The sequence below is a fragment of the Protomyctophum parallelum genome (assembly GCF_964188405.1).
Source record: "Protomyctophum parallelum genome assembly, chromosome: 12".
NCBI lineage: Eukaryota > Metazoa > Chordata > Actinopteri > Myctophiformes > Myctophidae > Protomyctophum > Protomyctophum parallelum.
In genome coordinates this window covers 28,418,715-28,436,584 of record NC_139712.1, presented here as the reverse complement: position 1 = coordinate 28,436,584, position 17,870 = coordinate 28,418,715, and the positions used below count along the sequence as shown (strand labels likewise).

Sequence of the window (17,870 nt, the reverse complement as noted above, 5' to 3'; positions counted from 1 at the left end):
AGATAAGAGGTTTCTGCCCGACATTGACGATGTACACGCCTAATAGTATTACACAACTCAAAGACAAATCAATACGAACCAGGCTCTGATCCACCGACCCGAGTCACCCGACACACATTTATCTTAATCAGCCTAGCTATGCAGCACAGCCATGAATGCACCCGCTGGTTCTCTGCATGGAGCCTCTCCACTGTGTCATTTCAATGTACCTGTAATAGTATTAATATTATTAGTGTCACCTCTGTCACTATGTGACACAAAGGTCAGTGTGTTATTGTTTGTATATCTGTGTTCACATATCTGTGCGTGTCTCTTGTCTGCCTGTCCTTCTCAGGTGGTGTAACGTTCTTTGTGGCCTTGTACGACTATGAAGCTCGAACGTCGGACGATCTGTCATTCAAAAAGGGAGACCGCTTCCAGATCATCAACAACACGTATGTTAAGTCTTTCCTTTGTTCTGTTTTGTTTTATTTATTGGCACAACGGCCATCATGCTACACTATGGCGGATTATGAGTCTGACTTATTAGACAGAGAGAGAGAGATATGGCTACTGGTCTCCCAAATCTGGCTGTCTGCCCCACACTGAATACTATCGCCATTTTATTTCATTGTGTCAACTAAATCCTCCATTAGAGATCGTAGTAATGCAAACTAGATTGAATGTACTCAACCCTGCACATATTCTAAATATGCCCCCGAAATATTGTACCAAATAGAGTGAACTTGTGAAAATGGAAGGGAATTATGTTCAAAGAATAGTGGAACAGAATCAGGGCGGGAAAACTAAGCAAATGGACTGTTACCACCTTCAGTAAATGATAATAGTCTTTATTGTCTCCACAGGGATATTTGTCTTCACAGTCAGTTCAACTGAAAAACACATTTACCATAGTGCACAAAACACCAAGACAATACATGTATACAATACTATTCACAAAAAAACATCCTATTGGTGGGGCAGTTTGTTTAATGCCGCAATGGCTGAGGTGAGAAAACTCCTGCTAAAACGAACCTTAATCATAATTATAATCTAACATATAATTAACAAAATGTCTGTCTGTCTGTCTGTCTGTCTGTCTGTCTGTCTGTCTGTCTGTCTGTCTGTCTGTCTGTCTGTCTGTCTGTCTGTCTGTCTGTCTGTCTGTCTGTCTGTCTGTCTGTCTGTCTGACTGACACAGTCATTGACCATTATATTATGGAGATCTTAACGGAGCCCTTTATTTTCTATTTAACGAATTTAACGCTGTTAATTAAATGTATTAGTGAATACATTTTCTCCATAGACCAGGGTTCCCCAATTAATTTTCCTCAAGGGCCATATTTTGACTAGCGTACCAGGCTGGGGGCCGAGTCTGCACGCGCGAGGTCGAGGTCTTGCCCTGAAAATTCATTTTCAGGGCAAGACCCCATTTGAAAAGAATGCCCAGTTTGACATGCATAGGCTACTGACCTTTTAATGCCATTTATATCTGGGAATTTGGAAATTCTTTCATGGGCCACAAGGGGGCGCTCTGTGGGCCGCAAATGGCCCGCGGGCCGCCTATTGGGGAACCCTGCCATAGACCGTAAGGGCTACAATTACAACACTTGGAGGAGAGGTCATAATAATTATCAGAATTAATGTAATAAATAATTAAGCCTGATGTATACTTACAGACTTAGTTGCGCGCTATTGTTGCATGCTGCAAATATCAGATATACAAGCTCACAACGAGTCACATTCGTCACTCGTTTTGAGCTTGCATATCTGCTATTTGCTGAGCACGGCAGAGTATGAATCACGCATTATGTGTCCTTTTGAATGGAGCTGTCCTTGACTCCTTGTGGTCCTTGTAGCGAGGGAGACTGGTGGGAGGCTCACTCCATCAACACGGGGAAGAAAGGCTACATCCCGAGCAACTACGTGGCCCCTGCGGACTCCATCCAAGCAGAAGAGTAAGGTCCCCTCCTCTCTTTAATCCTCATTATCCTGTCCAGCTGTGGAAAAAGTACTCACAAGTAAAAATAGTAATACCACAATGTGGAAATACTCTGCTACTATACCGGCAGTCCACATTTTGCTTGAGTGAAAAGTATTTCCGTCTAAATGTTTTTAACGTACCAAAAGTGAAATTATAATAACTTGTCTTTTTGTCTAGGTGGTACTTTGGCAAAATGGGCCGTAAAGATGCTGAGAGGTTGCTGTTGAATCCGGGGAACCATCGAGGCACCTTCCTGGTGCGAGAAAGTGAAACCACTAAAGGTGACAACATCCTGTGCTCGTAATATTAAGTGTTCATGGATTAGTTCTCAATCGCCACGACTCAGTTCAGGCATTTGGATTCCATAGAAGCCATGCATGTCTTCTATGAAAGCATGTTGCTCACCGAAAATAGCAGATCTACGACGAGCAGCTATTTTTTATTAAAGAAGTAGTTCACCCAAAATAATTATAATTGTATATCAATTACACACTCTATGAACTAAGCCTTGAATTAATGGAGATTCTTTTAGTTTTTGTCGCATTTCTACGCCAATAAGTCTAAGAAATGTCATGAAAAGCAACGTTTAAAGCCTCAACCTGTGATTTATTGTGAACTTGCGTTAGCTCTATGTAGAACAGGCACAAATATCTTCATTACATTTTCAGTCATGAGATTAAAATTTTGCTTTATTCCGTCAAGTATTTATGTGGCGTAGCGATTGCTTTTTCCTCTTTGGTCTATCTTTGGTTAACGGAAAAGAATAATGTGTTGGATGCAGTAATGGAAAGTACATTTACTCAAGTACTGTACTTAAGTAACATTTTGAGGTACTTTTACTTTACTGGAGTATTTTCAATTTCCAATACTTTTACTTTTACTCCACTACATCTCGGATCGAAATGTATTTTTCTCCACTACATTTATTTGGAAACTTTAGTTACTAGTTACTTTGTAGATTTTGATTATTATTACAATGCATATTCACCCACTTCAGCCCTATATACATTTCGTCCGTTTGAAAATAGCCGATCTACAAGCTCACAATGCGTCACGATGTGATGCATTGTGAGCTTGTACATCTGCTATTTTCAAAAGATCTTAATACATTTGAAAACTTGAAATGGGACATTCTACATAATGAGCACTTTTACTTTTGGTACTTGCCAATACTTTCGTTCTTTTACTCCAGACTTTTACTTGTACTTGTTGAGTATTGCACCTGAGTATTTCTACATTGCAGTATTGGTACTTGTACTTAAGTAAACATTGTGAGTACCTTTTCCACCTCTGGTTGTTTGGTTGGATGGTTGGTTTGACACATGGTCCCATGGTCTCTTGTCAGGTGCCTACTCCCTCTCCATCCGAGACTGGGACGATACCAAAGGAGACAACGTCAAGCACTACAAGATCCGGAAGCTGGACAGCGGCGGCTACTACATCACGACGAGGGCACAGTTCGACACACTGCAGAAGCTGGTTAAACACTACACAGGTACACACGCTGGCTCCTCTCTCTCTCGCTCTCTCGCTCTCTCTCTCTCTCTCTCTCTCTCTCTCTCTCTCTCTCAATTTTTTCAATTAAAATATAACTTTATTGGCATGACAAGCATTCTTATATTGCCAAAGTATTACATACAGTATGAATGGTACAGTATAAAACAAAAACTTTTCTTTTTATAAATCGGGTTAGTCTTTGCTCTTTGGACAGACAGAAGCTTGCCATCGACTACTGCAGTGTTTCCCAACCTTTTTTGTCCCAGGGAACACACTTCATAGCCTAAAAATCTCGGGGCACACCTAGATATACCGGGGGGGTATATATAATATATATTATGTATATAGGCCTATATAATATATATATAGGCCTATATATATATATATATATATATATATATATATAGTAAAACGTATTTGATACCAAACACATTATACTTTTGACAGAGTAAAACTTCTTTGAACCCAATATACTTTTAAAAACACACATGACAGCACTCATCAAATGACTCTTTGAAGAGAAAGAAAAGGACAGAGACATTGCCTCAGTTTCATCAATTTATTTTTGAAAACTCATTTACAAAATATAGCACACACATGTTCAATTTGTCAATGCAAAGTAATACTTCTAAATAAAAAAAGGAGTTGTAAAAACAAGAACAAAAATATTTGCCACAATACAATGGTCTTTGTATCCAGCGTTGCTGCAAGGAAACATGTCTAGCTTTCCCTTGCCTGCAGCCTGCCGCCAGATGGCGAGTTTCTCCCGAAATGTGTTCAGTTTTGCCGTGCTTGTAAGAATATTCTCATTTCGCCCTTGCATTTTCCTGTTCAGTTCATTCAGATGGATAAAAATATCCGCCATGTATGGTAGTCTTGCACACCAGTACTCATTTGCAAACAGTTCGGCATATTTGGATTGCTCAGCGGACAGAAAGCACTTTAATTCCTCCCTCAGTTCATATACACGCGACAAAACTTTTCCCCTTGAAAGCTATCGAACTTTGGTGTGCAACAGCAGAGTTTGATGTTCCGCCTCCATTTCCTCGCACAGTGTGGCGAACAGACGGCTTTTCAGTGTTGACTCGGCGGCGCTGTGTGTGCTGCTGTCGGGTTCTGGTGGTGTCTTTCTGGAGGGAGCGAAATGTAGCGTCTTCTGGTGCCCCATTTATACAGTAAAGTTGCCAGGCGAGTACAGGTGATGGCGATTAGCATTAACATTCCTTTTACATTCCTATGGTCGTTAGAGTCTATTGTTCCGCCGTTGCTGTGGTCGCACGTCTAATTAACAACAACGACGCAACAATAGGAAGCCTGCAGCTCAGTAGCTATTGCTGTCGGGGGAGGGATTGTTCATTTCGGTCAAATCAAGCGGAGCACCTAGACACATCAAACGGCACACCAAAGCTCCGCGACACACAGGTTGGGAAACACTGGACTACTGTGTAAATAAATTATACATATTCAGAATCGGAACAAATAATATAAACAAGACAAGGAAAAACATAAGCAAAACTAGAAAAAGTGCCCTTCTGGGCACAGGTCTCCACCAGGTTATCCACAGATCCGTGCAGTTAGAGGTAAAACACTTTTGGGCCAGTTATAGCGCCACCTTGAGGCTGAGTTGAAATTGTTCATGTGGCATTTCGTCCTCGGCCTAGTGGGAATGTGCGTGCACAATTTCACGGAAATCACGCGATGTGTTCATGATTTGCAGCATTTTGTTTGAAACTGAGCACTCCTGTGAACTTTGGAAGCCAATCTTAACCAATCAGGATGGAGTCTGAGAAATCTGAAAGACCCGTTTCGTTGAATGGCTCTAGAGAGACTGTGTACTAATTTGCGTGATGTTTGGACAAAATCTGTAGGTGTACTGTGAAAAAACTTGTTTTGCACAAAGCGGCCTCCTGGTGGCGCTATAACAGGCCGTTCTGGAAAGTTTGGGGCAGAGGTTCATGGTTGGCATCCAGGGAGTGTGTGTGCAAAATTTGGCATCGACCGGGTTAACGGTGGCTGAGATTAGCTGGTCACGGACGGACGGACACACGGACGGACGGACGGAGTGCAAAACATACTCTCCCCATGCCTTCGGCTGGTGGAGACAATGACATTGATCTATATATATCATTGTAGTAGACTTTGTGTTCACCCATTGTCCCTCATTTTGTGGCAGGCCGATACATATTTTGCTGCCAACCTGGAACATTCAGCTTTTTCACCTAATAAGTAGGGGATCGCCTGGATAGAGTCAAACTGTATCCTTGTTTTTGTTATTTCTGTGAATTTCGGGTAGTAAATGTGCATGTGTTCATATTTGTCACATGCAGTCAAGAAGTGGAGCTCTGTCTCCATTCTCCACCACTCCTTGACTCCTTCTCTCTCTCTCTCTCTCTCTCTCTCTCTGTCTCGCTCTGTCTTCTCAAACTCTCTTTCTCTGTCTCTTGTTCGTTATTTATTATTATTGCTGTCTTTGCATCCCAGATTGAATCAAGATGAGTGAGAATCACCTGGTGCCTCTACTGTGAGGTTCACACGGTAGTACCTGCATAGCCTTTTGAATTACATTTCGCTCACCCCAGAGTTGTGGGTGACCAATCAGAGCCCACTATTCAAAGTGAGACTTTTTTTTGCTGTGACGTTGGAATCTGTTTGTATTAACCGTCCCTTGGAAGGAAATAAAGCTTCCACACGGAAGTTCCTGACTAATATCTACTGTATGTAGTGATATTAGTCTGGTCATGCCAGGCTAACACAGCAACACACTAGAGCAGCGGTTCGGTTCCCAACCTTTTCTGGATCAGGGTCCACTTGATCCAGGGCCCACTTGAAAACCCATCTGACCACCTAACACGAGTCATTCGGCTGTATACTTTAAGCAAAGATATTCTATATAAAGAGATGAGAATCCTTAAATATTTGGAATCACCACTAGATGGCGCTGCCGCCATCACTCCAAGATGGCAGCAACGCTTTGTCTATGTAACGCCGGCTCAAACGCGCACGTAAACTTGCACGGTCACGCGCACGTGCATACATGCGCACGCATGCACCCTGACATTCTGAATGTTTTAGAATATATATTTATCTCTGAAGGCAGATGAATGGCCGTCTTATTGAATTATTGATGGAGACTTGCTCCTTTTGTAAGTGGTTTCACCTCCGAGTCAGTGGAGATTGTTTAAAACTGTGATCCCCCCTCACACACACACACACACACACACACACACACACACACACACACACACTTCCTCTCCTTTATGATTCATGATCGAGTGCTTTCAAGTGTCTAAATTCACACATGTCAGACAACATCAAATTACACTAATTGACATGTCAGAGAGCATTAACAGTTCTACTGCGTAACCCGCGTTCTCCGCTATTTAATCCAGGTGTCAGTTCTGCGTAATACGCTAAACCCGCTATTTGTTTAATTCGCCGTTTTTTTATAATTAGAAAATAGTGGATTTGTCGCGGACCTGGTGACGAGGCCGTCGCGTTATGATGATGAAACCGGAAAATCAAGCCATGCTCTGGGCTGCTAGGGCTTCTGGGAAAATTAGTTCAATGCAAGTGAACGGCTGGTTTGTTTGGACTACAACATGCTGTGGAGGCTGTGTTCGTCTCGCATCGTATAATGGCGGCATGTTTTCGCCGGATTTTCACCGATCAAAGCTGCAAATTCTTCGGCGTATGCTCCAAAGGTAATAAGACAATCTAGGCAGCCTAGGTAGGATGAATTTAAAGCTCCGAAAGTGTTAAATGATGCTTACAATTGGATGGCACTCGGAAAGCGGTGGTTTAATCATCCTAGTAGTCGATGGCAAGCTTCTGTCTGTTAGGGATCCAAAGAGCAAAGACTAACCCGATTCCTGTCCTGTTTATGTGGGATTAAGGTTGTAATTTACTGTCATTCTACTCTCTTCTCCTGTTTGGATTATCCAGTCTCTGTGGCGGGAGGTGGGCAGAGGGGTTCTGCTGGCACAGTGTTAGGAATCTACTACAGATGAGGGGATTATTTAACCTGACGCTGCCAGATGGGGGCGGTATTGGGTAACCATGTTCCCCAACACAGCACTCATCTGGGATCTCTCAGGGAGTTGAGCTGACACAAATCCGTTCCGTACCGAACCAATCAGCGTGAGCTAAGGGCGGGATATGTGCGAAACCGGATGTGAAGCTATATAGACACGTCAATATGATTGGTTGTGTTTGCACGCCCACACGGTGATAGACAGACGGTCCCATCCAATCATCTACCAAGTATCTTGAAAAAAAGGAACAGCCCCGTCATCGAATTTGCTTCCGCGATCCCAGATCCCAATAAGCTGTGAAACAAATTTGTGTAGCAAGCTTCTTGGATCTGGCAGCGTCAGGTTAGGGATTATTACTGTTGGGAACAAATGTTATGGCCAACACTGAAAACAATGTTGCATGAAGTTGTATTCACATTTCGGATGATTGTGGACTGGCGGTGAGGACTAACTTGACTACCATTATTTGCCATGTAAAGATATGCACTATCCAGTATACAGTACTTATATCTGAGCCAGGTGAGCCATTAATAGTAGAAGACGATCTTAAAACCTGCCAGGGGCTCTGAGAAAGAAAAAAACATCCATTAATCCTTTTCCATAAAAGAAAAACATAATATATGGTATACATAATATAGGTTTACAAATGAATTAATGTAAAACAAGTCATCCTATGTATTCATGAAGCTTACTGACTTGTAAGAATGTACAGCAGGAACAGGTAATCTGTGTAGCTGATGATGGTCAGTAAGCGTCGTTTTACAACCATGCAACCTGACAGAGCAGGAGGAAGTAATCAGACCTTGGACTTGGACCTTGCACTCTATAACTTGTGTGTGATTATAATCAAATCTACGCTAATACAGCAAAACATATACAAACTAGAAAAAGTGCCCTTCCGGGCACAGGTCTCCACCAGGTTATCCACAGATCCGTGCAGTTAGAGGTAAAAACACTTTTCGGCCAGTTATAGCGCCACCTTGAGGCTGAGTTGAAATTGTTCATGTGGCATTTCGTCCTCGGCCTAGTGGGAATGTGGGTGCACAATTTCACGGAAATCACGCAATGTGTTCATGATTTGCAGCATTTTGTTTGAAACTGAGCACTCCTGTGAACTTTGGAAGCCAATCTTAACCAATCAGGATGGAGTCTGATAAATGTGAAAGACCCGTTTCGTTGAATGGCTCTAGAGAGACTGTGTACCAATTTGCGTGATGTTTGGACAAAATCTGTAGGTGTACTGTGCAAAAACTTGTTTTGCACAAAGCGGCCTCCTGGTGGCGCTATAACAGGCCGTTCTGGAAAGTTTGGGGCAGAGGTTCATCGTTGGCATCCAGGGAGTGTGTGTGCAAAATATGGCATCGACCGGGTTAACGGTGGCCGAGATTAGCTGTTCACGGACACACGGACGGACGGACGGACACGCGGACGGACGGAGTGCAAAACATACTCTCCCCACATGCCTTCGGCCTGGTGGAGACAATGAGGTGGTTGAATTGGTCTCTATACTATATAAATAGTGAATACATTTTTCCCACTTCAGGTGGAACTGGTCTATTCTGCCCTTCATAGAGAAGGATAATCTACCTCATTTTTGAAAATTTCACGACCTACTATGCTTTAGGAAAATGGTAGCGAGTGTGACCACTAACAAGGTCATGTCCTGTCTTCTCTCTCTCCCTCTCTAGAGCACGCAGACGGCCTGTGCCACAGGCTGACCGCGGTGTGTCCCACGGTCAAGCCTCAGACTCAGGGTCTGGCCAAGGACGCCTGGGAGATCCCCCGTGAGTCCCTCCGTCTGGAGCTCAAACTGGGCCAGGGCTGCTTTGGAGAGGTCTGGATGGGTAAGACGAACAGACGGACAGACACACTCAGACACGCACGCGAGCATGCACACACACGAGCATGCACACACACACACAGTCACACAGTGTGGGAACCCCTGCAGTACAATATATACAAATAGCATGCCCATGTGCCAGATAGGCACACGTGCAAGTGGGTTAGCTTTCAATCATCTAGATGGAATCCCTAGTATCAGCTCAAACTTATATTGGAGATGGATGGATGTACATTTACACAAACGTATACAACTACAGCATGCATGCATTGCACTGTCCCACACAGAAGCTATTTCTGTCCGGAGGCTCGGGAATTGTCCATTTCCTGCAGATGCGTTCCTCTTGTTTGTTGTACTTCCATCTCCGGAGGGAGTAGCATCCCCTCTTGGGGGAAATCTTCAAGAGCAGTGGTTTTCAGCCAGTGGTCCGGGGACCACCAGTGGTCCTTGAGGGGGTTTCGAGGTGGTCCCTAGCTAAATGATGGAGAGTTGATAACCAATATGGACCCTTCTTTAATTCTTGAGTGTAAAATGAAAGTATGAAACCAAATGGACCCTTAAGGGGCCACACTCACCTCTTCAGTCTCCACCTTGGCAAAGGTTAAAGACATTTAAATAGCATGATGTCGTGTTCATTTGCCCTAGCATCCTATAGTTTGAGTTTCATTATAATATTTCTTTGGATATTATACTATTTTGACTGGTTCCTAGATTACTGTCCTTAATTACTGTAAATTGCTCTGGATTAAGAGCGACTGCTAAATGCCTAAATTGTTAATGGTATCTCCCTCTGTCTCTCCCCGCCTCCTCTCTCTCTCTCTCTCTCTCTCTCTCTCTCTGTGTGTAGGCACATGGAATGGCACCACCAAGGTAGCCATCAAGACCCTGAAGCCAGGTACCATGTCCCCGGAGGCCTTCCTCCAAGAGGCGCAGATCATGAAGAAGCTCCGTCACGACAAGCTGGTGCCTCTGTATGCGGTGGTGTCTGAGGAACCCATCTACATAGTGACCGAGTACATGGCCAAAGGTATATATAGAACCCATCTACATAGTGACCGAGTACATGGCCAAAGGTATATATAGAACCCATCTACATAGTGACCGAGTACATGGCCAAAGGTATATATAGAACCCATCTACATAGTGACCGAGTACATGGCCAAAGGTAGCCTATATAGAACCCATCTAAATAGTGGCAGCAATCTTTGGCAGTCACTTTTGGAACAATTAGCAGGAACTGTTTAAATAGTATACAAAAAAGGCTCAGATTTAAAATGTTCAAAGGTAGAAGCTCTATTTATATGTGCAGTACGTCTATGTCAGACGTACACTCGGTACAGATAGTGCAAGAAACTCAATGGTTGGTAGTCCTTAGGGTGGTTGTATTCCATTGGCTAACCTTTTATCGTAACAGACTAGTTCACAAATCTTGCTGCTGTGTTCGCACATTGTTGTATTTCTCCCAGAAGGTATGGGAGGTTTTCAAACTCACTTTGGGTGTTTGTAGTCTGTGGGAAGTGTCTGTCTCTGATGTCTTGGTACAGTGGGCAGGTAGTTAGAAAGTGTAGCTCTGTTTCCACCACATTTTGTGTGCAGTGGGTGAAACACACAAGCGAGCACGCTAGCTTGCATGAAAATAAGCCTGTTTCAGATCGGATCATTTATAATCCATTCCCTTCCCAAGCCAGGCCTCACACGCAAATAAACACATAACACACATAAACAAGCCTAAATACCAAAGGATCTAATTCTACCCACCTACATCCAGACAGACATCATCCATGCGCCCATATACGTATCAGTTACAAGTACATTAAGGACCTACCATCGATTCCATCAAGGACAACAATGTACTGCATTGAAAAAAACATCCTGGCGTTGAGTTGTGGATATTGGCTATAGGTCCACATATTTGATTGGGCGTGTAATATATTCTCGAAACCTCTCAAAAAGCAGGGTAATTCCAGAGCTCGGAAGAGGCGATCACAAAGTCTGGCTCAGTAGTGGTTCTCAGAGTGGGTTCCAAATGGACCCTCAGTGCTTCTCAAACCTTTTTATGTCAAGGACCCCCAATTGGCTATTCCCCCCTCCCCCTTCATCTATTCTAAACAATAGTTTGTGACCAGGGAGACCCAGAAGCAATGATTTGAGTCATTTTCTTTTGCTTTAAAATAAAACAATTATATATTCAAAGATTTGCACACATGGTCACGATTTTAGTATAAATATTTATAGTATAAAACATGGTTAAAGTGGTAAAAATGATTGTGAGTTGTGACACTATATTAACTATATTTGTCTGGGGACCAAGTCTAACTCTGAGTTATCTTAAGTATCTCTCGGAGAGAGTCATATGGGGTCCAAGCCACTAGATGGCGCAGGCACACAGCCTAACATACACTCACGGAACAATTTGATTGGATCGTGAACTGTCACTCATGGCGTGGTTATATGGACCACCCACCAGGTATATAACCTGAGGTCCGCCCTGAGTAACGTCATTCCTCGCTTTCTGTGCTATCGCATACACGTCTTATCAAAGAGAATCACCTTTCGGCTGTTGAATATTGTTTTCCATCAGGACGGGTCTCAGACTTGTGCCGCGGAAATTCGCAGCCCTACGTTGGTGTCCTTCTCTTCACTCACGGACGTTCCAGCATTAAAAGCCCGTAAGTTAATTTTAAGGACATCAAAACTCAAGTGGGCCGTACGGCGACTTGTGGTTTGTCCTCTGCTAGCTTCCCCGAAACTTGTTTCCCCCTTGCTAGCCACGTGCGTCCCTTGTTCTGCTAGCCTTAGTCTACTGTTGCACAACGTAGCACTACCGTAAGCCTTAGAACAAGACCCGAAGTTTTCACTAGCTCACCTGCCCAGCTAACAGCTAACCAGGCGCTGCTCTATCTAGCCTCCGCAGTTTCGCTAGCCCCTTGGGTTAGCTAGCTCCCGCTAGCGCAGCCGCTAGCCTCTTAGCTCCGCGAGACGTTAGCTAAGTGTCCGGCCGTCAGGCGCTCACTTAGCCCTCTCTAGCTTCCCGTGCACGTGCGGCTTAGAAGACCACGGGTCCGCCTTACACGACGCAATCCGCGCTACCGACGGAAGTCCGCCCTGCTCTGTGTCGTCTGACCTAAAGCAGCACAGCGTGCCGGCCTCGCTACGCGAGCCCCAGGCTTTGCGGCCTTCCCCGTAGTCCGGCTCCTTTTCAAGCAACATCAGTTAAACAGCTCACTCGTCGCCACAGTTGTAAAACGTGGCTTCTCTCTGTTTAGTCTCCTGTTCTCCAACACTGTTCTGTGAGTACCAGACTCTTCTCCTCACACTACTTGCTGTTGTGATATTTATATTATTAGTTGTACAACAATAATATAGATATTGTAACTTTGTCTTCTTACTGTTGTAATATATATATTATTAGTTGTAAAACAATAATATTATATATTATAACTTTAACTTCACCTTCTTTCTACACTGTTTTGTGAGTACCAGACTACTTCTCCTCACACTACATTACTGTTGTAATATATATTATTAGTTGGAAAACAATAATATTATATTATAACTTGGAAAATAAGAATAAAAAAATAGAAGTTTCCTCTTGGGCTACCGTTTCTTCTCAGACTACAACCAATACCCAAGATGGCCTGCGGGGGTGGCGACAGCCCTCCCCAGTTCCCAGTGGAGCACCACGAGTCCTACTCTTCTACTCCACCACCACTTTTCTTCCTTTATCCGGTTGTGAGTTACACAGTTTTCCTCACAAAATTTTTGTTATATTATATATTATTATTTATAATGATATTATATTATAACTTAAAAGTGAAGTGCTTCTACAATGTCTTGGACTGCTGGTTCCTTCTTCAAGCTACACCAACACCCAAGATGGCCTGCGGGGGTGACAAGGGCCACCAACAACAAGCCCCACACGCTCTTCACCGCACTGGTGAACAGGCCTGTGGAGCCAGACCCAAGACATCAGCCAGGCCTCGCCGGCTTGCCCTGGGTGCTGCTCTCCATCCAGCGGGATCTCGTCAGCCCACCGCCTCGTCCTCTCTCTTCAGACCCCTCAACCTTGACACGTCTCAGAGACACCGTGACGAGCCCTTCCTGGGCTCCTCCCCTGCCGGGAAGGCGGCTCGGACCGCCGACAACAAGCTCCACATGCTCTTCACCGCACTGGTGAACAGGCCTGTGGAGCCAGACCCAAGACATCAGCCAGGCCTCGCCGGCTTGCTCTGGGTGCTGCTCTCCATCCAGCGGGATCTCGTCAGCCCACCGCCTCGTCCTCTCTCTTCAGACCCCTCAACCTTGACGCGTCTCAGAGACACCGTGACGAGTCCTTCCTGGGCTCCTCCCCTGCCGGGAAGGCGGCTCGGACCGCCGACAACAAGCTCCACATGCTCTTCACCGCACTGGTGAACAGGCCTGTGGAGCCAGACCCAAGACATCAGCCAGGCCTCACCGGCTTGCTCTGGGTGCTGCTCTCCCTCCAGCGGGATCTCGTCAGCCCACCAACGAGGCTCCCCTGAGCCGGGTGGTTGCGACAACGGGATGTCGGATGCAGTCCTAGGCCTCCACCGACACTACTACTACTTCACGCAGCGGCCGAAGGCACGAGTCTCACTCGACGTGGTTCCCCAACGACCCTCGACTACCGACTGCTTCCCTCAACATTACAGGTATGTACAATGTAAAGCTAGGTTTGTTTAGCTGTTTAGCTAACCTTTTCGAGGTCGGGAGTAGCAACCTCGTTGGATGGCCGATGCCACCCTAGCATGCTTAGCATTCCAGATAGGCTGCTTTCAAGGTGCCACACCAACTCGTCTATGACATAGCCATAGCATCGGAGCTACTTCGGCTATTGTTTCACGCTGCTCTCATACGGTCACTGAATGCCTCACGTTGCTGTCCAACAGCCAACATGACGGCTGCCAGGATTACGACCGGCACAGCGTCTCCGGAGGGGCCAATCGGACCCTGCAACTCCGTCTCCAGGAGGAGCGTGCTCAGACGCTCTCCCATGCCTTGGGCCCCGTCCAGGGTGTAGCAGCCCCGGACTGCACACCGGGACCGCTCCCCAAAAAAAGGCAAAAGCTCTTGACACAGATCTCCACCATGGGTGGGTCTGTGGCCAGGCTGCACAGTATGTACACGACAAAAAAATCACTGTCGGGGGACCACTGCTTCCCCTGTCCCAGGTTTTTCAGAGCACATTACACGGCTAGCTGGAAGGAGCCCATGACTCTCCCGGCTACTCCGCGACGCTCTCGTGTCCCTCCCCCCGTAGTAACGTCTGGGAGGCATCTCAATGCTTCAGCGTTACTCCAGGGCTCCCAGAGCTCCCTTCTTCAGGAGATGGGCGACGCCCCTACTCCTGAACAGTTGGCTAGAGTTCGTCACCTACATGAGAAAATTGTGACCTTCACGTACTGACTCACCGACCTGACCGGCCTTATGGCCACCTCAGAGCATGCTAGGTGGCTGGAAGCCTCACCTGGTCTGGATCCCGTTGCCCAGAGAGAGCTTTCCGAGGGTGCTATCATCCCGGAGGCCTCTTCAGAGGCGCACTCGAGAGGATGACCCTCAACGTGGAGGTGCAGCGTCCAGGCTGCGAGGCCCTGACCAGCAGCCGAAGTGACACACACCCTACCTTCCCCCCATGCGCCGGGCCCAGCACCGGACGTAGCAGTCTCGGACTGCACGTCCGGTCCGCCCGCAATGCGCTTCTGGACCATGGCACAGGTGGGCGTCCTGGACGTCCCTGTAGCCAGGTCCCTCGATATTGTTTGCACAAGTACAGCACTCTGGTTTTTTCTGTAGTACAGGCTATGCCACAATACAAAAAGACAACAGAACAATATCCACGGAGGGGGGGGACATGAACCCACTGCCACGGGGGCCCCATGGGCCCCCCCGACGCAGTGGGGCAGGGCATAAGGTCAGTGGCGTACCAAAACGCCACTGGGGAGACGGGTCATGCCCAATTTTTCTCCGACATGCCAGGGAACACTGCCCCCAGACGGGGCACGCCTCCCATGGCCGGAGAGAACCCACTAGCCAGGCACCTGGCACGGTGGGAGCGGTGTGGAGCATCCCCGTGGATCCTCAACACCATAGCGAAGGGCTACAGACTCCAGTTCGCCAGGACACCCCCGGCGTTTTCAGAGGTCATCTTCACCAACGCCAGGGGTCAGGAGGGTCTGGTTCTCCAACAGGAGATAGCCTCCTTGCTGGAGAAGGGTGCCGTCAGAGAGGTACCCTTGGCCCAGCGTCGCAGCGGGTTCTACTCCCGCTACTTTCTGGTCAAGAAAAAGGGGGGGGGGCCTACGTCCCATCCTGGACCTGCGGATACTCAACAGGCACCTCAAGTCTTTTCAGTTCAAGATGCTGACGGCCAAGTCTCTGGTGCGCTCCATACGCCCAGGCGACTGGTTCACATCCATAGATCTAAAAGACGCCTATTTCCACATCCCCATTTACCCGCCTCACAGGAAGTTCCTGCGGTTTGGGTTCCAGGAAAAGGCTTACGAGTACACGGTCCTTCCATTCGGGATGTCCCTCAGTCCCAGAGTGTTCGTCCGCTGTACGGAGGCCGCGCTGGCACCCCTGAGACTTCTCGGTCTAAGGGTGTCCAGTTACATAGACGACTGGCTCCTATGTTCGGATTCAGCGGAGGAGGCCGCGAGGAACACGACTCGGGTCGTGTCCCATGTGACCTCACTGGGTTTCAGGATAAACCTAGCCAAGAGCATGATGACTCCTACCCAATCCACGGATTTCATAGGCATCACTCTGGACTCTGTCTCCTACAGGGCTCAGCTGAGTCGAGACAGGGTCAACGACCTCCTGAAGTGCGTGTCCATGTTCAAGACAGGCCGCACACTTCCACTAAGTACGTGTCTACGGATGGCCGGACTCATGGCCTCGGCCATCTCTCTGGTAGGTCTGGGCAGACTCCATATGAGGCCTTTCCAGCGTTGGCTGAAATCCCTCGGTCTATCCACCAGGTTCACGAAACGCAGAGTGACAGTGTCCTCGAACTGTACTCTAGCTCTGAAATGGTGGTCGAACAGAGGTGTCCTGACGGAGGGGGTCCCGATGGGTCTCCCCACAGTCAGGAGGTTGGTCACCACCGACGCCAGCCTCTCCGGTTGGGGCGCCACCCACGACGGGAGGACGGCCAGGGGGGTGTGGGATGCAGCTTTGCGCTCCTCCCACATCAACTACCTGGAACTACTGGCGGTGTTCCTGGCACTCCGAGAATTCGAACAATTCCTCAGAGGTCACCACGTCCTGGTTCGTTCGGACAACACCACGACGGTTTGTTACATCAACAGACAGGGGGGACTCCGGTCTCCTCGCCTGTGCTCCCTGGCACACAGGCTCCTGGTTTGGTGCGACAGCCGCCTGCTGTCGCTCTCAGCGTGCCACGTCCCGGGCCGCCTCAACGAACGGGCCGACCTACTATCCAGGGGACCATTACGCTACAGCGAGTGGTCCCTGAACCCCCGGGTAGCGGACTTGGTCTGGACCAAGTTCGGCAGGCCGGGGGCGGACCTCTTCGCCTCAGAGACAAACAACAGGCTCCCTATGTTCTTCTCTCTGTCAGGTTCCCCTCCACTCGGCCTGGATGCGCTGGCGCATCGATGGCCTCGGGGTCTGCTTTACGCGTTCCCACCGTTGGAAATGATTCCGCATGTCCTAGCCAGGGTGCGGGATCAGAGATCGGAGCTACTGCTGGTAGCCCCAGCCTGGGGATCTTGGAGACAGGACATAGTCCCTCTCCTGTTCAAAGACCCATGGCAGCTCCCTCTGTGGAGGGACCTGCTGACCCAGGCCGGAGGAGAGATCTTTCACCCACGTCCTCAGGACCTAGATCTCTGGGTTTGGCCCGTGAAGGGGCGTCGCTAGAAGTGACTGGTCTGCCTCCAAATGTCATAGAGACGATCCTTGGTGCCAGGGCTGCCTCCACCAGACGACGTTATAACACTGCCTGGCATGTGTTTGAGCGTTGGTGCTCGGACAGACAGGAAGAGGTCTTCCCTTTTCAGGCGTCTGTGAGACACATTCTGGTTTTCCTACAGGAGTTCTTAGACAGGGGTCTTGGTCTCTCCTCAGTCAAGATCAACCTGGCGGCCATAGCGGCCTATCATGTTGGTATGAACAACAGACCAATCAGTGAACACCTGCTGATCCGTCGGTTCATGAAAGGAGTTACGCGCCTCAGACCGGTCGCCAGATCTCTGGTCCCCTCGTGGGACCTGACGATAATCTTGGACTCCTTAGTGAGAGACCCCTTCGAGCCACTGGAAACGGTGGACCTGAAGTTCCTCTCTCTGAAGACCGTTTTGCTCGTTGCCCTGACGACGGCGAAGCGGGCTGGTGACATGCACGCGCTCTCAGTGAGCAGCAGCTGCTTGAGATTCAGTGGTGATGACACCAGGGTCACGCTCAGGCCGAACCTTTCGTTTCTGCCTAAGACTTTTCCCGCGGGCTGCTCGCCCGTGGATCTCACGGCCTTCCATCCTCCTCCCTTCTCTTCGGT

General features: G+C 47.6%; 1 protein-coding gene across 1 annotated transcript in view; it reads left to right on the top strand.

Moving 5' to 3' along the window:
- Nucleotides 1-17,870, top strand: part of LOC310868292 (tyrosine-protein kinase Yes) — a 47,878-nt gene that overhangs the window by 19,769 nt on the left and 10,239 nt on the right. Inside the window, exons 3-8 of the mRNA XM_083778653.1 lie at nucleotides 335-434; nucleotides 1,839-1,937; nucleotides 2,141-2,244; nucleotides 3,309-3,458; nucleotides 9,180-9,335; nucleotides 10,179-10,358. Of these exons, the coding sequence (XP_083634779.1) occupies nucleotides 335-434; nucleotides 1,839-1,937; nucleotides 2,141-2,244; nucleotides 3,309-3,458; nucleotides 9,180-9,335; nucleotides 10,179-10,358 (789 nt within the window). The remainder of the gene's footprint in view (nucleotides 1-334; nucleotides 435-1,838; nucleotides 1,938-2,140; nucleotides 2,245-3,308; nucleotides 3,459-9,179; nucleotides 9,336-10,178; nucleotides 10,359-17,870) is intronic.